This window comes from Pongo pygmaeus, chromosome 2, assembly GCF_028885625.2.
Source record: "Pongo pygmaeus isolate AG05252 chromosome 2, NHGRI_mPonPyg2-v2.0_pri, whole genome shotgun sequence".
In the NCBI taxonomy this organism is placed as follows: domain Eukaryota; kingdom Metazoa; phylum Chordata; class Mammalia; order Primates; family Hominidae; genus Pongo; species Pongo pygmaeus.
Window position 1 is genome coordinate 62,214,691 of NC_085930.1, and position 16,670 is coordinate 62,231,360.

General features: G+C 49.7%; 1 protein-coding gene across 42 annotated transcripts in view; it reads left to right on the plus strand.

The window, feature by feature from the left end:
* Positions 1 to 16,670, plus strand: part of IFT122 (intraflagellar transport 122) — a 79,437-nt gene that overhangs the window by 50,844 nt on the left and 11,923 nt on the right. For 25 of the 42 annotated variants that reach the window (XM_054482188.2, XM_054482179.2, XM_063662636.1 and 22 more), the window contains 7 exons: positions 690 to 743; positions 3,979 to 4,140; positions 8,441 to 8,607; positions 11,254 to 11,425; positions 12,863 to 12,965; positions 14,957 to 15,097; positions 16,214 to 16,311. In XM_054482188.2, coding sequence (XP_054338163.1) covers positions 690 to 743; positions 3,979 to 4,140; positions 8,441 to 8,607; positions 11,254 to 11,425; positions 12,863 to 12,965; positions 14,957 to 15,097; positions 16,214 to 16,311 — 897 coding nt within the window. The remainder of the gene's footprint in view (positions 1 to 689; positions 744 to 3,978; positions 4,141 to 8,440; positions 8,608 to 11,253; positions 11,426 to 12,862; positions 12,966 to 14,956; positions 15,098 to 16,213; positions 16,312 to 16,670) is intronic. The other 17 variants (XM_054482189.2, XM_054482180.2, XM_063662638.1 and 14 more) reach the window with 1 other exon arrangement.

A 16,670-nucleotide genomic window follows, 5' to 3' on the forward strand; every position in this document is an offset into this window, starting at 1 on the left:
CTCAGAAACTTCTAGAGGTCCATGAGTTAAAGTCTCTGGCTTTACTGTGAGTTCAAGGCAAGGGCTGCAATTTTAGGATTTACATAAGTGTTTGCCTTCCACAGACTTGGTGGGATTCATTCCCTACCCCTCCACCTTCTTCCAGAATCTGTCTTTATACCCTCTCAGCTTTCCCCTCCTCCGCTCCTTCTGTGGTACCAGGGGCTCTGGGTCCCCCGTGTCTGTGGCACCACTGGGTAGGCACAGCTGTCCCCTGCATTCTACCCATGTTGCCAAGATGTGCAGGCAGTCTCTCATCAGTCCATGCATCTCATCCTCTCCTGCTGTGATGCTGCCTGCTCACCCCCACCCACCAAGTGTCAAACTGGCTTGTTCTTCTTTGGGTCTAGAGTCTCCCAAGGAGGCACCGCCACAGACTGTGGCATCACGGTTTTGTTTTACCTGATCTCAAAATGAGCGATGCAACTGGGATGTCTTTGCTGTTCTTTACATGGTCCAATCCCACGGATAAAGCCATGCCTCACTGGGTGGTATAACCTCCTGCACGCACAAAGATTAATCTGTGCTTGCTCCCTTCCTCTCCTTACTGGCTCACTGTCTAGATAGAGCTTGACTTCCCACCCCCAGCCAATCACCCACTTTTGAAGCCAAGAAGACAGCTTATTTTATTCTTTATTTCTTCCCCACAGGCCTTCATCAGAGTACAAGACCTCCGATATTTAGAGCTCATCAGCAGCATTGAGGTAAAAGATGAAGCATTTTTCCTTCTCAAGAAGGCATACTTGGGGTTCCTGTTTTAGGGGCAGCCCTTCTAACAGGCAAGAGCCCTGAGGACATGGGAGCAGAGCTCACTGGCGTCTGGGCATCTGGGCCACAGCCTTGCTCCGGGGGCAGAGTGGCCACACTGGGGGAGACAGCAGCAGGTAGTGTGAGCTGTTGCATGATAGCTGGGTGAGGCACATGGGTTCCGGATCTCTCCAGGGTTGGGTTTCTAGTCTGTGAAAAGGGATTGGACCTACCTCACAGGCTGCTGTGAGGATTCAGGAGGTTCTCAGGAACTGGTTTGCATCCTCCTGGTGGCAGATAGCTGGTCACCATCCTCTCAGACTCCAGTAATCTGATAGTGTTGGAGGAGTTTCCCAAATGCACATGAGCTGAGCTCCATTCCCCAGAAATGGACCTAGGGAGCAACGCCCACGCTCTGAACTGAGCGCCCCAGAGTTCTGGAGCAACCCCCAGCCCTACTGTTTCTGGCTGAAAATATTGACCTTGTCATCCAAACCCAATAGGCCTGCAGTGTGCTAAGGAAGCTGGTTGTAGGTATGCCATTTGCTGGGTGGTGGTCAACACTATGCTTTTTTTTTTTTTTTTTTTTTCTGAAACAAGGTCTCACTCTGTTCCCCAGGCTCGAGTGCAGTGGCACGATCACGGCTTACTGCAGCATAGACCTCCCAGGCTCAAATGATCCTCCCACCTAGCCTCCCAAGTAGCTGGGACCACATGCATGTGCCACCCCGCCTGATTAATTTTTTGTATATTTTGTAGAGCAGGGTTTTCCCATGTTGCCCAGGCTGGTTTCAAATTCGTGGGCTCAAGCTATTAGCCCACCTTAGCCTCCCAAAGTGCTAGCATTACAGACTTGAGCTACCATGCCCGGCCCTTAGACACTATTCTTAATTTCTGTGTATCTCAGTGCTGTCTGGCTGTCTGTTAAAAGGCATACACATTTTTTCTCCTGAACATATTTATTGTGAAGGTATGGGAATGTGAGATACATTTGAATTTCCAGTTGGAAACAGTGAGGAAATAGCAAATGTCTTGTCCCTCTCATTCATTTCTGCATAATAAACACCTGTCATGGGCCAGCCCTTGGCCGAGCTCAGTGGGCACAGAGCTGAGGAGGAGAGAGGCTGACAGGAGCTCACAGCCTGCTAAGCCTCATAACATAAGCTGCTCTGTGCCACATGCGTGATTTATGTGAGTGCTGTTCTAGAGCCTCACATTAACTGAATGAGGCAGGTACTATTGCTCTCCCTATTCCATGCAGGAGGAAATTAAGGCTCAGCGAGACGATGCCATGTCCCCATGGGTCCATAGCCAAAAACTTGGTGGAATTCAAGCCCAGTCTGTTTCCTAAGCTCATGCTCTCTCGGCCACATACCCTCCCTACCTGCGTGTTGTAAGGGGCGTCTGTATGTTCTGGGGTTTACCTACCCGCATGGTAAAGGCCTTGTTCGGAGCTATTGCTCAAAATGCCCAGTGTTGCTGACTCTCACTTGTAAATCCACTGGCCTGGATCTGGGGGTCTTCACCTGAAGCCAAGGAGCATAATTTTCCTCTCTACAAAAGTAACTGCTGTGGGGTCCAACTATTACTTGTCACATCTTACTGGGGTCAAAATGTAGTCCTCTCCTCATGTGCTATGAGCTGGGAAATGCGTTAAAGTAAACTGATTGTCTCTTGAAAAAAAGTAAAGTGCCTTTGAGTGTGCTCTATATCGACTGCCCGCGGACTTAGTTGCACACATCTGGGTGCTCAGCATAATTCCAGAGAACTGCAGATCCTTAGTGGGTGCCTTTTGGATAGGGGAGATGTTCTCGTCCTGCTGATGGGAGGAAAGAACCTGCCCATGTTGACATGCACCTGCTGAGTGCCACAGATCGTTTTTATTGGTCATGGTGACATCCTGGGGCCTAGAATGGATATGGCCTGAATTTCATGTCTAGTAAAACCTTTTTTGTTTTTTTTGCAGAGATAGGGTCTGGCTACATTGACCAGGCTGGCCTACAACTCTGGGCTCAAGTGATCCTCCTCCTTTGGCCTCCCAAAGTGTAGGGATCACAGGTATGAGCCACCATGTCCAGCCAAAATCAATCTTTTATCTCACTGCAAGATTTCAATTCATTTCCAACTATTAGGAGTTAGTCTGTTTGATGAGCCCGAGCTGTGTGCAGGTTTTTAGAATGATAATTTCTGTCAGTGTGGAAGCATGTTGCCTCCAGCTGTTAAAACTTTCACCAGCTTGTCTAAGAGTTTGATTCAATGTCTTATCGTCCTCCGATATGCTACTCTTGCTAGAAAACAAGCAAAAGGAAACTGCTAGGGCTCAGGGTTTGGGTGCTACTGAGTGTTTACAAATACTCGAGCTGTAGACAAGTGAATGTTCCCTGACACAGAAGGAAGAAGCTTTATCCTAGCTGTGCTAAGTGTGTGTGTGTGTGTGTGTGTGTGTGTGTGTGTGTGGTTGGGGACATCACTTGCTTCAAAAGACTACATTATGTGATACAAGGAATATCTGGAGTCAGACACAACTGCGTCCAAATTCCAGCTCTGTCTGACCCTGACCTGTTCCTCTTCTTGAGTCTCAGCGTCCTTGACTCTAACACTTGGGTAGTGAGACCTACCCTGAGGGTCACTGAGAGGAATAAAGGGGCCATGTGTCTATAAACTATATACCCAGAACCTAGTGGATGTTCAGCATGTGGGATTTCTTACCTTCTCTTTAAAAGTAGGGACATAGTAAGACTTGTCATCCTATGTTATTGGTCTCCCTCTTGGGCAGAAACCCTAAACATTCTCCTGCTCTGTCATCCCCATGAGCCACAGCTCTGCCAAACAGGGCCTGCGGATTTGGGAGATCTTGGGAGCTTAGGGGTCATGGATGAGTCAGAGCACACACTATTCAAACTATTCCGTCATAGCCTTGGAATACACAGGAAAGCAACCCTGAGGAATTTCCATTAAACAAACAAAGGTTTGCATCTTTTTTTGATCTTTGCTTGTCTGGTAAAAGCCTGCTTTTGTTGTCAAGCATTCCCAGCGGGAACCTAGGGGAGAGAGACAACAGCCAGGAGCCAAGCCCAGGTTCCAGTAGGAAGGCCCAGGGGCCTCACTTGAAATAGCCACATCTAACCTTTGTAAAGGCTGCTTCCTGCCCATGGCTGCAGAGGCCATTTCCTGTGCTTCTAATTTTTCCAGGAGAGGAAGAAGCGGGGAGAGACCAACAATGACCTGTTTCTGGCAGATGTGTTTTCCTACCAGGGGAAGTTCCATGAGGCCGCCAAACTGTACAAGAGGAGTGGGCACGAGAACCTCGCGCTTGAAATGTACACCGACCTCTGCATGTTTGAGTATGCCAAGGTAACCTACCCTGTCCTAGGCCCAAGCTCCAGCTTGGAGCCCATTGGTATTCTCATGTGCGGTGTCCAAGTTATTTTCCCCAAGACTGGTGCAGACAAAAACTAGCAATGGTCTCAGAAAGGATGTGGGGAAACTGGTAAACAAAGGACCCATCTACAGCCACTGGTTGAAACTCACCTAAAACCGACCTTTAAGGCTGACACCAAGGGGACAGACTATGGCAGTTCAGACCTTCATCAGTGACAGAGCTGGATGGCTGTGGGTCTACACCAGCACAATCCCTTCGTTGAGTTGAGGGCTCAGGGCTTCAGGGCTGTCTCCCACAAATCCTCTCAATCCTTGTCAGGAGCCGCCAAGAATTGGTGTCTTCAGGTGGGAGCTGGTCCTGCCGATCATACAGGACGACATGGTGCCTGCCAGCCAAGTTTCCCATAGCACCTGCTGATTGTCCTGGACTTCTCACTGGGCTTCTGGGAAGTCAGGCACAGCCTCCGCCCTCCCATGTTTGTGCAGCATGCCTCACGCCTGCCAGCTGCAGAGTGGCTACCATGTGGTTGCAGTGGGTGATAGCAGAGATTCACTTTTGCATTGGGATGGCCCTTATGAACCTTAGTCCCCAGCAGAGCTGGGCCTTTTAAGGCAGGTGTAGGAGAGGAGCTTGCTTCCTGGACCAGGCTCCTGATGGCTTCTGTGGGAAGGAGTTGCACTAAGGAGCCCAGACCAGTCAAGACATTTGCAGTTCAGTCTAAGCAAGGTTCAAAGAGGCTTGGGTGCATTGAGCAACTACAGTCTTTCTTCCACAGAGGGGCTTTGTTAACCTGCCTTTTCCGGGAGTGTCAAAAGTGGCTCTCAGTATGTTATGAAGTGACTCATCAGCCACAACCTATTAGTGGGCTACTAATGGTAATTCTCCAGCTCACAAGTTCAAGATGGAAAATCTTCCTCACTTTTTTCTGCTTTTCTATTCTTGAAGATGGCTGGGCTCTTCCACCACCTGTTCGACCCTGGGGCTGAAGGTGTGTTTGGTGGCCTGTGATGTTGCCCAGGACCTATTGTTCATCAGTACATGGACGAGCTCCTGGGCCCCAGCCTGTCTTTTCACCTTAGTGATTTCTTCACTCCGTACCTGAGACCCAGGGTGTTCAGGCTCCCTCTGCTTTTTCCTCGTCACCTTTCCTACCCTCCCTCAGGCCCCACCAAAGACACCTAGAAGATTTCATAACTCATTCATACTGAGATCACCAGAGTCAGTGCATCTCTGCTTCCGGGGATAACAAAATTTTAACTCAGGATGAACCCTTAAGAGATCAAGACCCTAGAGGTAGAATTTAGGGTTAGGAACCCCTGAGGCCTCCTCAAGGAAGCAGCTGTGCTGCAGTAGAAAATGCCTGGCCAGGCTGGGCATGGTGGCTAAAGCCTGTAATACTAGCACTTTGGGAGGCTGAAGTGGGTGGATTGCTTGAGCTCAGGAGGTCGAGACCAGCCTGGGCAACATGGCGAAACCCTGTCTCTACCAAAAATGCAAAAAATTAGCCGGTGCCTATAGTCCCAGCTACTGGGAGGCTAAGGTGGAAAGATTGCTTGAGCCCCAGAGGTGGAAGTTGCAGTGAGCCAAGATCACGCCATTGCACTGCAGCCTGGGTGACAGAGCAAGACCCATGTCAAAAATAAATAAATAAGAAAATGCCTGGCCTTGGTGTCCCAGAGCTGGTGTGAGTGCAGTTTCTTTCTGTGGGATGACCTGGGGAAAGGCTCTTCAGTTTGCCAAGCCTCCCTTCCCTTCTCAGATGGTAATAGCCACAGCTCAGTTTAGTCATGAGATTTGCACAGAATAATGTATAGGAAAGCACATTAGAAATGCCAACCTGTAGAAAGATTAGGAAGATGAGAGGGGCCACATGTGACCACAGAGTGGATCTTCACACCTCGCTCCCTGGCTGGCCCCACTCCTGCCCCTGCTCTGAGGCCCCTCCTTACACTCTGGTGGACTTCGTGTGCCCACAGCCTCCCACCAGAACTGCAGCCCATTTACACACTCCATCTGCTCCGTCTCTCTATGAAGGTAAATACTCTGGGACTTGTTTTTGGTTTTAGTTTTTGATCATTATTCCAAGGAGGTTGGTTCCATTTCAATCCCCCCTGCCCCCACCTGGTAGTCTGAATTTGAGAAATGCGTACATACACATTATGTGGGGGGTGGGGGAGATCTAGTGCTGATTAACATGGCGTGTTTTTGTTTACTTGAAAATTGCTTCCCAAGATTCAATCTGGTTTTCAGAAAATTTTAAAATTACATTCCCACGTACAAATAAATTGTATGCTTTCTGGATAAGTGACATGTTTATATGGTGATAAAGGGAATTATAATGCCCTTAACTCTTATGTAGTATGTTCTTATCAAAATCACCAAGCATGAGAACACTGTTTAGTCTCATTCATCACTCAGCACAGCCTCTTTCTGTCCACTTCAAGGCCAAGTCTTTGCCATGGCCCCAGATAACGTGTAACTTAGCTTCAGAAAAGCAAAAAGCCTTTGAATTCCCAGTTTGCTGAGCCTTGAAGGAAGCTTTTAGACCCAGCTTCAATGAAGTCACAGCTCCCTGAGTGGCCAGCTGGCCTAGGCTTATGGCTCCCTCTCAGCCTCTCACCCTTGCCACGGTCACCCCTAGTCCCCTGAGCACTCACTGAAGTCCCTTTGAAGGACATTTCTAGTCTCCTAAGATGCGTGTTTCCCCCAGCTGCCACCCTCATTTCACCAGCCAGGTAGGCAGGGTTTTCAGCTTCGTGCTGGCATAGAGAATCCATGCCACAGCAGCTGCCAAAAGGAAAGGTGAGTCTGTAAAGGCCCAAACTAGGCGGGGACAGCAGCTGCTTTCCAAGCCCCTTCCCTTTGTCAGCTCCAGGGAGAACCAAAGGCCAGCCAGGGGGCCTGTCTTCTATTGGGTCCCAGCATCAGCAACAATGCTCTTTCTTCCCCTTCTTAAAATATATCATATATTAGGCCGACCTAATACTCTAAAAGCACATTTACCCTGAAAGCAAATGAGGGAAAAAAGCGAGCTAATTGTTCAAGTGGATTTTTAGCATACATTGACTGTACTTTCCTGACACATGATTGTTAATCATGGGGAAAGGAGTGCTTTTTTTATTCTCAGTGAGGCTGACACAAAGCACTCTCTGCAGGGTATGTTATTCCTGAGACAAACCACTTCTTACCTGTAACATAGACCTGGGCTGTAAGTGTTCCCAGTTTCCCTTTCTGAAAAGCTCCACCTTTAAAAGCTGCCTCAACTCTGGCAAACTCCCACGTGTGTATTTTGGGTAACTACCCTGAAAAGAGGTGGTGTTCTGAGGCTGTTTCTCACACATTCTAGGGCCAGCCCAGAGAAGCTGGGCATACTGCTTCAGAGGTATGCTGAGGCCGAAGGAACACAGGCCCTAGGCCTGATCCCTGAGCCTCCAGGACCACAGCCATCTCTTCCTTCTCAGGTCCTCTCCTGAGCACCTTCCCTGCCTCAGATCCCCCCATGGCCTCCTACTGTCCCACTGTCGGATCAGGTCCTCACCCCTGCAGACCTGACCTCAGCACGGGATCCCTAACCATTCAGCTGAGAAGCAACTAACCAGAGAGAGGTTTGCTTGTTATCTGTTCCAGGCAAGTAACTGGGGCAAAGACAATGTGATGATTCTCTAGTTCAGGGCACAGAATGTTTGCTGGTGACTCAGAGAGGGCATGGAGGGCACGGAGGGCCAGCAAACACTGTAAGTCATTTTGTTTGTGTAAGTTTAGGGGAACCCATGCTCAGCCTCACTCTGAAGCATGTGGTGTCAACCCATATGATCTGAATAAAGATAATAGGTCTCGATATTCGGAATTGTGCACCAGGTCGTCTCATTGCTGTTTAGGAATAGTCATGTATTTACCAAACTATGTGAGAGAGAGACAGCCTGATCATGAACCTCCGACCCTGCAGACTTCATGTGCAGTGCCCCAAATAGTCTAGAAAGTGTTGTTTAGCCGATGAACAAATGCCCATTTGTGAGACGGGAAGGAAGCATTGGGGGCCAGCGTCCTTGATGCTGTCCCAGGATCCCCCAGGAACACCTGCAGGGTAGCCTGAGATCACTCTTCCCGAGACCTGGGACTCCCCCCACTCAGCCCCTCAGGGCCGGGCCCTGCCTACCTCCTGGTTGCCTACTTCAGCCACGTGGAGCCCGCCCTTACTGCTAGAAAAGCCTGATGTAACGCTGGCACAGGAAGTTCTGATCCAGAGTGTTTTTGTTTGTTGTGCTTCCTCAGGATTTCCTTGGATCTGGAGACCCCAAAGAAACAAAGATGCTAATCACCAAACAGGCTGACTGGGCCAGAAATATCAAGGAGCCCAAAGCCGCTGTGGAGATGTACATCTCAGCAGGAGAGCATGTCAAGGCCATCGAGATCTGTGGTGACCATGGCTGGGTTGACATGTAGGTTTTGGTCCCTGCCCCGAGAAGCATTTGGCAGCATGTCATCACATGTCACCTCTTGACTGACAAGGGAACAAATAGTGCTTCTCTAATTATCTAAAGCTAATGTGATAGTGGCTAGGTTCTTCAGGAGACACAGAGATTGCACAAGGCAATCCTGGGTGCCTTCCAGGAGCTTGTGGAGTCACTAGGGGAAGGGATGGTGGGGACCAGGGAAGAGGAGACACTGGGACATCACAGCTGCCATTTGCTGAGCACTCACTACAACCCAGACACTGTGATAACCTTCCAGGCATTAGGTTTTCCACCTATGCCGTCAGGGCTGGTGTCTCCTCGCCCACCTTGCAGAAGATGAAACAGAAGCTAAAGGGACAAGTTATTCCCAAAGTCCAGATAGCTGGAAAGTTGTAGAGCTGAGCTTTAGCTTCTGATCTGGTGGATGTCGATGCCAACTACGCGTGTAATGGTAGGAACAAAAACAAAACAATTTCCAAATCCATCAGGGAAGAATTCTTATGGGAGGAACCATGGATGTCTTCTCTTAGGAGACACTCTTTGTATGAAGGGACCTTGAAGAATTCCAAGAGGTAAATACAGATGGGGGGAAAGGATATGCAGGCAGGAAGTACAGCAGGAACACAGCGATTCGGCTCTGGTTGGAATAAAAGACGTGTGGGAATGGGAGGGTGAAGGACATGGGCTGTGGGTTGGGGGAAGTGGGCTGGCCACACTGGAAGGGCCCCCGATGCCAAATGGAGGTGCTTAGATTTGCCAGTAGCAAGTGACCACCTACAGTCAAGACACCCCCTCAGGCAGGCAGGTAGAATGGAGACCAGATAACTCGCTAGTGCAGTAGAGCAGGAGGGAACTTGGTAGCTGAGGGCATGAGAGAGAAGTAGCAGTGTTAGAACCAAGTAACCCATCCCAGGGTGTTGGGGCAGGGGTGAGTGTCAGGCTGGCTTTGCTCTGTGGCTGCTGGTGGGTTACACCATTCATCAAGGTGGACAACAGGGAGAGGAGGGGGTTGGGGTGGGGCAGCACTGAGACAGGATGGTTTCAGCCTTGGAACTCAGCACACCAGACCTTCAGGGGGAAGGCTTTGTCCTCCCAGTCAGTGAGCTTCAGGCTCAAGCATGTGCACACACACATGCACATGCTGCTGCGGTAGGCAAAGGACATGATGGGACAAGCTCCTGAGGGTGGCTCAGGCTGGGTCCTAAAGGCTGTTGATTCTTCTGGAAACAACGTTGTGGTTTACAGGTAGCAGTGGCCCAGCCAGGATTTGGGGATACGGAAGAGGCTGGTTAATGATTAAATTGTTTCCTTGAGTGCTGCCATATATTAATAATTGTTGTGTGGGCCCCTCACAAAGGGACCTTGGTGGATGTCCTACCACCCCATCTTTTTCTTGTCCGATAGTAATTTTTTTAAAGACAGAGGCACAGATTGTGTTCCCCACATTATTCTTTAAATGAAGGGGTTCATATAGAAGAGAGCCAGGCAGATTTAGGGTCCTCTGTTCTCTCTTCTGGTTTTTCTTGTCACTTTCATTTGTAAGTGCTATGTATCAGGTTACCCTGAGGGTACTTGAGTAATTCAAGAAACACATTAAGCATGTTCTGCTCGCTTTCCAGATGTGGCTATAAAAGGTGTCTTTCCTCCAGGGACGTTGGGTGTGATGGGTGGGAAGGTTTCTAAGGCTGTAAGGGCTGTCTATGCCACCTTTCCCTAAAAACGTGTCCTTTTTCTGCTGAGCAGTGTTATTTTTAGATGCCATTATTATTCTAAGTGTAGACTGACAGGCCTCCGTGCCTTGCCTGTCTCTGAGACAGGGATTCGTTACAGCTGCTTCTCCTTCCTTTCTCACCAAGACTAGCCTGGGTAGAACCCTTTCTCCTGGGAGAGTTAGTTTGACTCCAAATTCCAGCCTGACCAGAGAGAACAAGTGCATTCTATCCAGGCCTCATGTCCCCATGAGCAATGGGAGGGCTGCTCACCATGGGGAAGCAGTGGTGAGCCAGTGGGTCCCTGCAGCTCCTCCCTCTTTGGTCAGCACATTGGCCAGGAGGGCAGGGAAGACTTCCTGCAGGCCTTTGTCCAGAGCTCAGAGCAGGCCCCACACTCACCTCTTCCTTTAGAGGGCAGTCATTGAGGTATTCTTACGCCTTGGCATCCACTTTTCCGTGAGAATTCCTGCACCCGTGGTGGAAAGAGTGCTGGGCCCAGTCTTGGGCTGGGTGCTTCATCTTCCCCACAGACTTTATTCTTCTCATCTGAGAGATGGAAATAATCATGCCCACCTCTTAGGGTGGTGAAGATTCTGATTTCACGCATGAGAAGGCTCATGGCATCATCTGGGTACCTGGTAGGGGATTAGGAGATAATCGTTTCTATACCCTGCTGGATAGCTCAGTGACTTCCGAGAAAGACACACAAGGTGGCTGACAGGATCCTGTAAAGGCCACCTCTCCCAGACCCTGGTGATGTTTCTGGAGTGTGTATTCATGCATTTAATAACTACCCACTGAGCGACTCCCATGGGCCATGGCACAGTATCAACACTGGGGACCGCAGAATGGGTGGACATATGGCTTGCCGTTGACAAGACCCAGAGCCCACCCTCCTACCTGCCCCTTCCCTCTCCAGGTTGATCGACATCGCCCGCAAGCTGGACAAGGCTGAGCGTGAGCCCCTGCTGCTGTGCGCTACCTACCTCAAGAAGCTGGACAGCCCTGGCTATGCTGCTGAGACCTACCTGAAGATGGGTGACCTCAAGGCCCTGGTGCAGCTGCACGTGGAGACCCAGCGCTGGGATGAGGTGAGGGGAAAGCAGGCCTCGTGGGCTGGGGCCCCACCTGGGCCCTGGGACACAGGCGGGTGGGTACAGGGGCCCTTTGGGGTTCAGAGGGAGAGAAGCTGCCCTTACGATGGAAGGAACATTGGGCTGGCAGTCAGGTAACTTAACCTTGAATTCTCTGAGCCACAGAATCGTGGAGGGCCTTTCCACTTGTCCCTTCATTCAGTCATTGAGAAAATCGTTACTGACAGCCAGCTCTGTGCCAGGGTGGTGACAGGCACCGGGGATGTGAGTGTGAACACGACAGCTCCAGTGCCTGCCGTTGGGCTGAGCTGCCTCTGACCAGCACCACAGGCTCAGACACATGGCTGATGTGGAGATGCACCTGCGTGACATTTAAAACCTGCTGGGTAGCATTTTGGCAGAAAGCACCATCTGTGCTTTCCAGAACCAGACTGTGAGAGCCATTTCAGGGGCTAGTTTTTTCCCTCCCTTCTCTGCCCCCACCCCACAACCACTACTTCTCTCTGGTGTCAGGGGCTGTAAAGAATTCGCCAGGCCAGCGAGAAAGGTGGCCAGCCTCAGGCTGGCGGAAGCAGCTGATGCTGCCCCTTCTGTGGCTCAACCCCCACCCTCCAGCTCACTGGCTCCCTGTTCCCTGCAGAGAAATCCATCCCTGAGAGGATTAGGGGCTGTGCCAAGATCCTCCCCCGACTCACCCACCCACCCATCGTGGTCCAGTTTAGAGTGAGAGCAAAGCCTTCACTGAGAGGAGCCGTCTGACTGTTGTCTGCTCTCTGAACGGCTCCATTTGGTGAGGTGATGAGGTCACTCATGAGAAAAGGTGGGGCTAGGGACAGAGGCAATGGTGCCTTTTCAAAAAAATTTATTAGATTTCTCAAGCAGCATAGATTAGAGCATCTTAGAATGACTCAGACCTCGCTGTGCATCAGGCAGACTTTCTCCCCATGGCTCATGTCCGGTTCTCCTGGCCTGACAGGTGGTTCTGGGGCTTAGGTGAGAAGCAGTCAGTGGGTCCATACAGCACGAAGCCCACAGTCATCTTTGACAAACTGATAAGAAGTGGTGATGATGATAATGTCAATTCTGTTTCCTTAGGTGTCGCCCGCAATTAAAAGAAATCTGTTTGCAGCACTACAGGAGCCCACGCAAACCCTCAAAATAAAATGTTTCCGATTCTGTGCCGCTTCTGTAGTCCAGAAACAGACTGTGTTGTTACTGAATCCAGTCGCTTGCATATTGCTGTTAATTGCCTTTTGTTTTCGAAGAGCTGATTTGTTTTTGCGTTTCTGTGGGTAGTTTTGGGGGGGGCACCCTCCCCCTCTGAGTTGTCAGGCTGGCAAAATATGACGTCCCTAATGGATTCAGCCAAGTACAGTGTTTTCATGGGGGCTGCAGGGGCAGCTTTATTAAGACTTCATTTGCTCCTTCCCCCAGGCCTTTGCTTTGGGTGAGAAGCATCCTGAGTTTAAGGATGACATCTACGTGCCGTATGCTCAGTGGCTAGCAGAGAACGATCGCTTTGAGGAAGCCCAGAAAGGTAGGCAACACAGACTGTCACCTTCTAGAAGGAGCAGGAGAAGTCACTGCCAAGACATACATTTCAGGAAGGCTACCAAGCCCTTCCCATCTGTAGATCCCAAGATAGATGACTTCATCCTGGGGATGTGATTGTTTGGTGGTGAAAGACTGTGGAGCATGGAAAGACCATTGGCTTTGGAGTCACACCCTCCTGGGCCACACTCACTTGCCACAGGCCCTTAAGAAGTGCTGCCTCCTCTCTAAGCCTCTGTGGTTACTGAGCAAAGTGCTGTGCACTGCAGTGTATCTTCCCATTTAATCCTCGCAACAGCCCTGTTGTATAGCTACCATCATTATGATTCCCATTTTGCAGATGAGAAAACTGAAGGGTAAAGAGGTGAAGAAATTTGCCTGAAGTTTCATAGCTAGGAAGTGGCAGGGAGGTAATGAGCCAGGGTGCCATGAGGACAATAAGGGAGGACTGCCACACAGTGTGAGGCATGGTCTAACCTCTACTGAGAATAGAAACTCAGCTTCTATTTCTGGCTCAGATAAACGGGTGACTTCTGCTCCTCAAGATTTCTATTGGTAAAATGGGCTGCACACAACATACAACAGCATCTGAAATAGGAGCCAAAGCAAGTATAGAACTTTCACTGATGTTATTAATCATATTTTTTAAAGTTGACTTCCCTCTCTGTGTCAGGCCCTGGCTGAGCACTTAACCTATGTAACCTTGGATCTTGCCAACAGCTGTGCAAGGATGAAGAGGCTAAATGTGCCATGCCAAGTCACAAATCTAGTCAGCAGCAGAGCCAGAATTGGACCAGTACCTCTCTGACTGGGGAACTTGATTTTTCTGTTTTGCTGCCTATTTAGCCTTCTAATTGAAGTTGGATGTTTGATGTTCCATAGCATCTGATTTACACTTCTATATGGTAACTCTTGCCCCCTCCGGACACATTGCAGAACAAATGTCTCCCTGTTGGAGCTCCTCGACCGAAAGCCCTCATTGAAGGATAGCGCATTCTCTGCTGCTTCAGCATTTCCAGAGCACCCAGTTGCTGAAGTATCTGCATGTTTGGGCAAAACACATCAACCTATCCATCTGTCTGTGTCTGCCCTTCCAAGAATCCATCACTATAGTAACTTGGTACTCAGACAAGAGGTTGTAGATGAGAATGGAACAAAGGCCAGACCTTCTCCTTCTCTGAAGGTGGAGGATTAGGATCATTTGAGTGCTCTCATATGGCAAGTGTCATGGCTACAAGTGCTTCACTGGCAGGCACCAACATCTCAAGGGGCTGGCCACGTAGTAGGTACTCAGAAAATATCTGTTAAACAGTATAGGAACGATTGAGAGTTTTTTTGCTTGTTTTCACAAATGGTTGTGAGAACTGAGGCAGATCCTTCAAAGTGGTCATTGAAAAGCAGTCATTTGAAGACAAACTGAGGACTTGAGTTGGGCTTGGTTTTGGGACCTTGGGTGTGACACTTTATCTCCATTTTGCAAAGCCCATTTCATTGTTCATAAAAAGGGGGATAATTTTCCTTCTTCATAAGTCTGTGGTGAGGATCCAGTGAGGTGATTAGCAACAAAAGCATTTTACCTCCAAGCGCAGTAAAGTGGCAGGTCCTGTTTGTATCACCTTAGGAGTCACAAAACTTTGCCCTGGAATGAGCAGGGGGCAGAACCTCACTGAAGATGAGCAAGTTTCACTCTTACACTTTGCCCTGGAATTTGGCCCCTCCAGTTTTTCCTTTCTGCCATGCTTTTCAAAGTCAGTCGCCTTTTCTCAGCCAAAAAGGAATTTATCTCACTGTACTTTTTCCAGGATGTAGCCTCGGTTATTTAGAGAAGTGCCATCCCAGCAACGAAGCACTGCAGATGCTCCAATGAGTGTCCTACTTCCAAAGCAGCCCTGTGCAAGCCCCACAGAGCTCCATCCTGCCTCCTGTGTGACTTCCTAAATAGCATGTGCTTTTTTCCTCCCTCCACCGCTCCTACAGCGTTCCACAAGGCCGGGCGACAGAGAGAAGCGGTCCAGGTGCTGGAGCAGCTCACAAACAATGCCGTGGCAGAGAGCAGGTTTAATGATGCTGCCTATTATTACTGGATGCTGTCCATGCAATGCCTCGATATAGCTCAAGGTGTGTAAACATCAGCCAGACCACTGTTTTCCCAAGCCCCACTCTGACACCAAGATAAACATCAGAAGAGCTGGGACATTTTAATTAAAGCCCTGGGCTTGCTTATTGGGTGTATTGTCCATAAGCCTGCCTTGCAGTGGCGTAATCTGGTGTATCATCTTTTTCCAGTTTGCCCATCAGAATGGTATGAGGACCGTCCTGGGGGTATGGTTGGCAGGTCCAGCCCTGCATTGCTAATTCAGAGCATATCTCTCCCCTGCTACCTGGGAGCCCATAGCTGGACCTGGGTGAGCACTGGGTTTTAAATTTTTTTAATTAAATGAGAAGATGAACAAGAGATGGCTTTACAATAACACACTCCAGATTCTTACTCATCCCAGTCAGGAAAACAGTTTCAATATTGCTTTCTTTCACAAGACTTCCCATGATGTACTGAAGGAGTCCTGGAAGTGGAAGAGACAAGGAGATGTTCTTCTCCACTGGACAAGGCCACATGCAGGGGTGGGAAAAACACTAGCATGGAGGCTGCAGGTGACTTGTAGCAAGTCACAATGCTTCCTGAGCTCTGCATGCCCATCTGTCCTGTGGGAGTCCCTTGTCCTGGTCCCTTTGGTTGCTGGGAGCCTCACAGAGTCATGCTTACAGTTTGAAAATTGTCAAGCCTAGGTGTAAGGTCGCATTTTTCTGTTCGGGCCAGTGCCTTATGCTTCTGATAGGAGCAGCAGAGGGAAGAGGCATAAGGTGAGCATGAATACAGTTGGTGTCTGCCCGCCCTTGTCCCAGCAGGCTCTTCTGACACGTCTGGGGTCTTGCTGCAGCTGTTGCTCCCCCAGGGGAATAACCTGGGAGGGTGCAGTGAGAGATCTGGAAAAAAATATCCTCAAACTCCCTGGCCTTATGCCTTGTCCACCTAAGAATTCACCATCCTGGAGTGGCCCTACTCCTAAGCAGAGTGCTTTTCCCCTCACTACATTTTGTCCCTCACCCTGGCACAGACACTGTGTGGTGGGAGAACTGATGCTGGCAAAAGTACTGTTGCCTGGCCCCTCCTCCTGGGGCCAGTTGGCAGCCACAGACACTGTTTGACACGTTTCCCCTCCCACCCGCTGCACACAGCAGATCCTGCCCAGAAGGACACAATGCTTGGCAAGTTCTACCACTTCCAGCGTTTGGCAGAGCTGTACCATGGCTACCATGCCATCCATCGCCACACGGTAAGGTGGCTGGGTCACCAGCACCTGAGGGTACCATCTCCTGAGCTAGGGGTCCCAGGCATATCTAAAGAGCAGCAGACTGGATGGAATGTAACCCACTGGTCACAGTGAACTGCTGAGGAATCTTGGTCTCCTCTGGGAAGAAAAAGTTTGAGTTTCCTTGATTGACTATTTGTCTGCCATTCATCAAGCAGTGGGCTTCTGAATTGTAATCCAGAGCTGGAATGGGCCTTGCTAGTTCCTCAGTGCAGGCTTTGATGACTCAGGGAAACTCTGCATTAACCAGCAAGGGGGGGTGGGAGTTCCATGAGGCCCTCTCCTTCAGTAGGGCGAAGGCCCAGGTTAACCAAAGGCTCGAG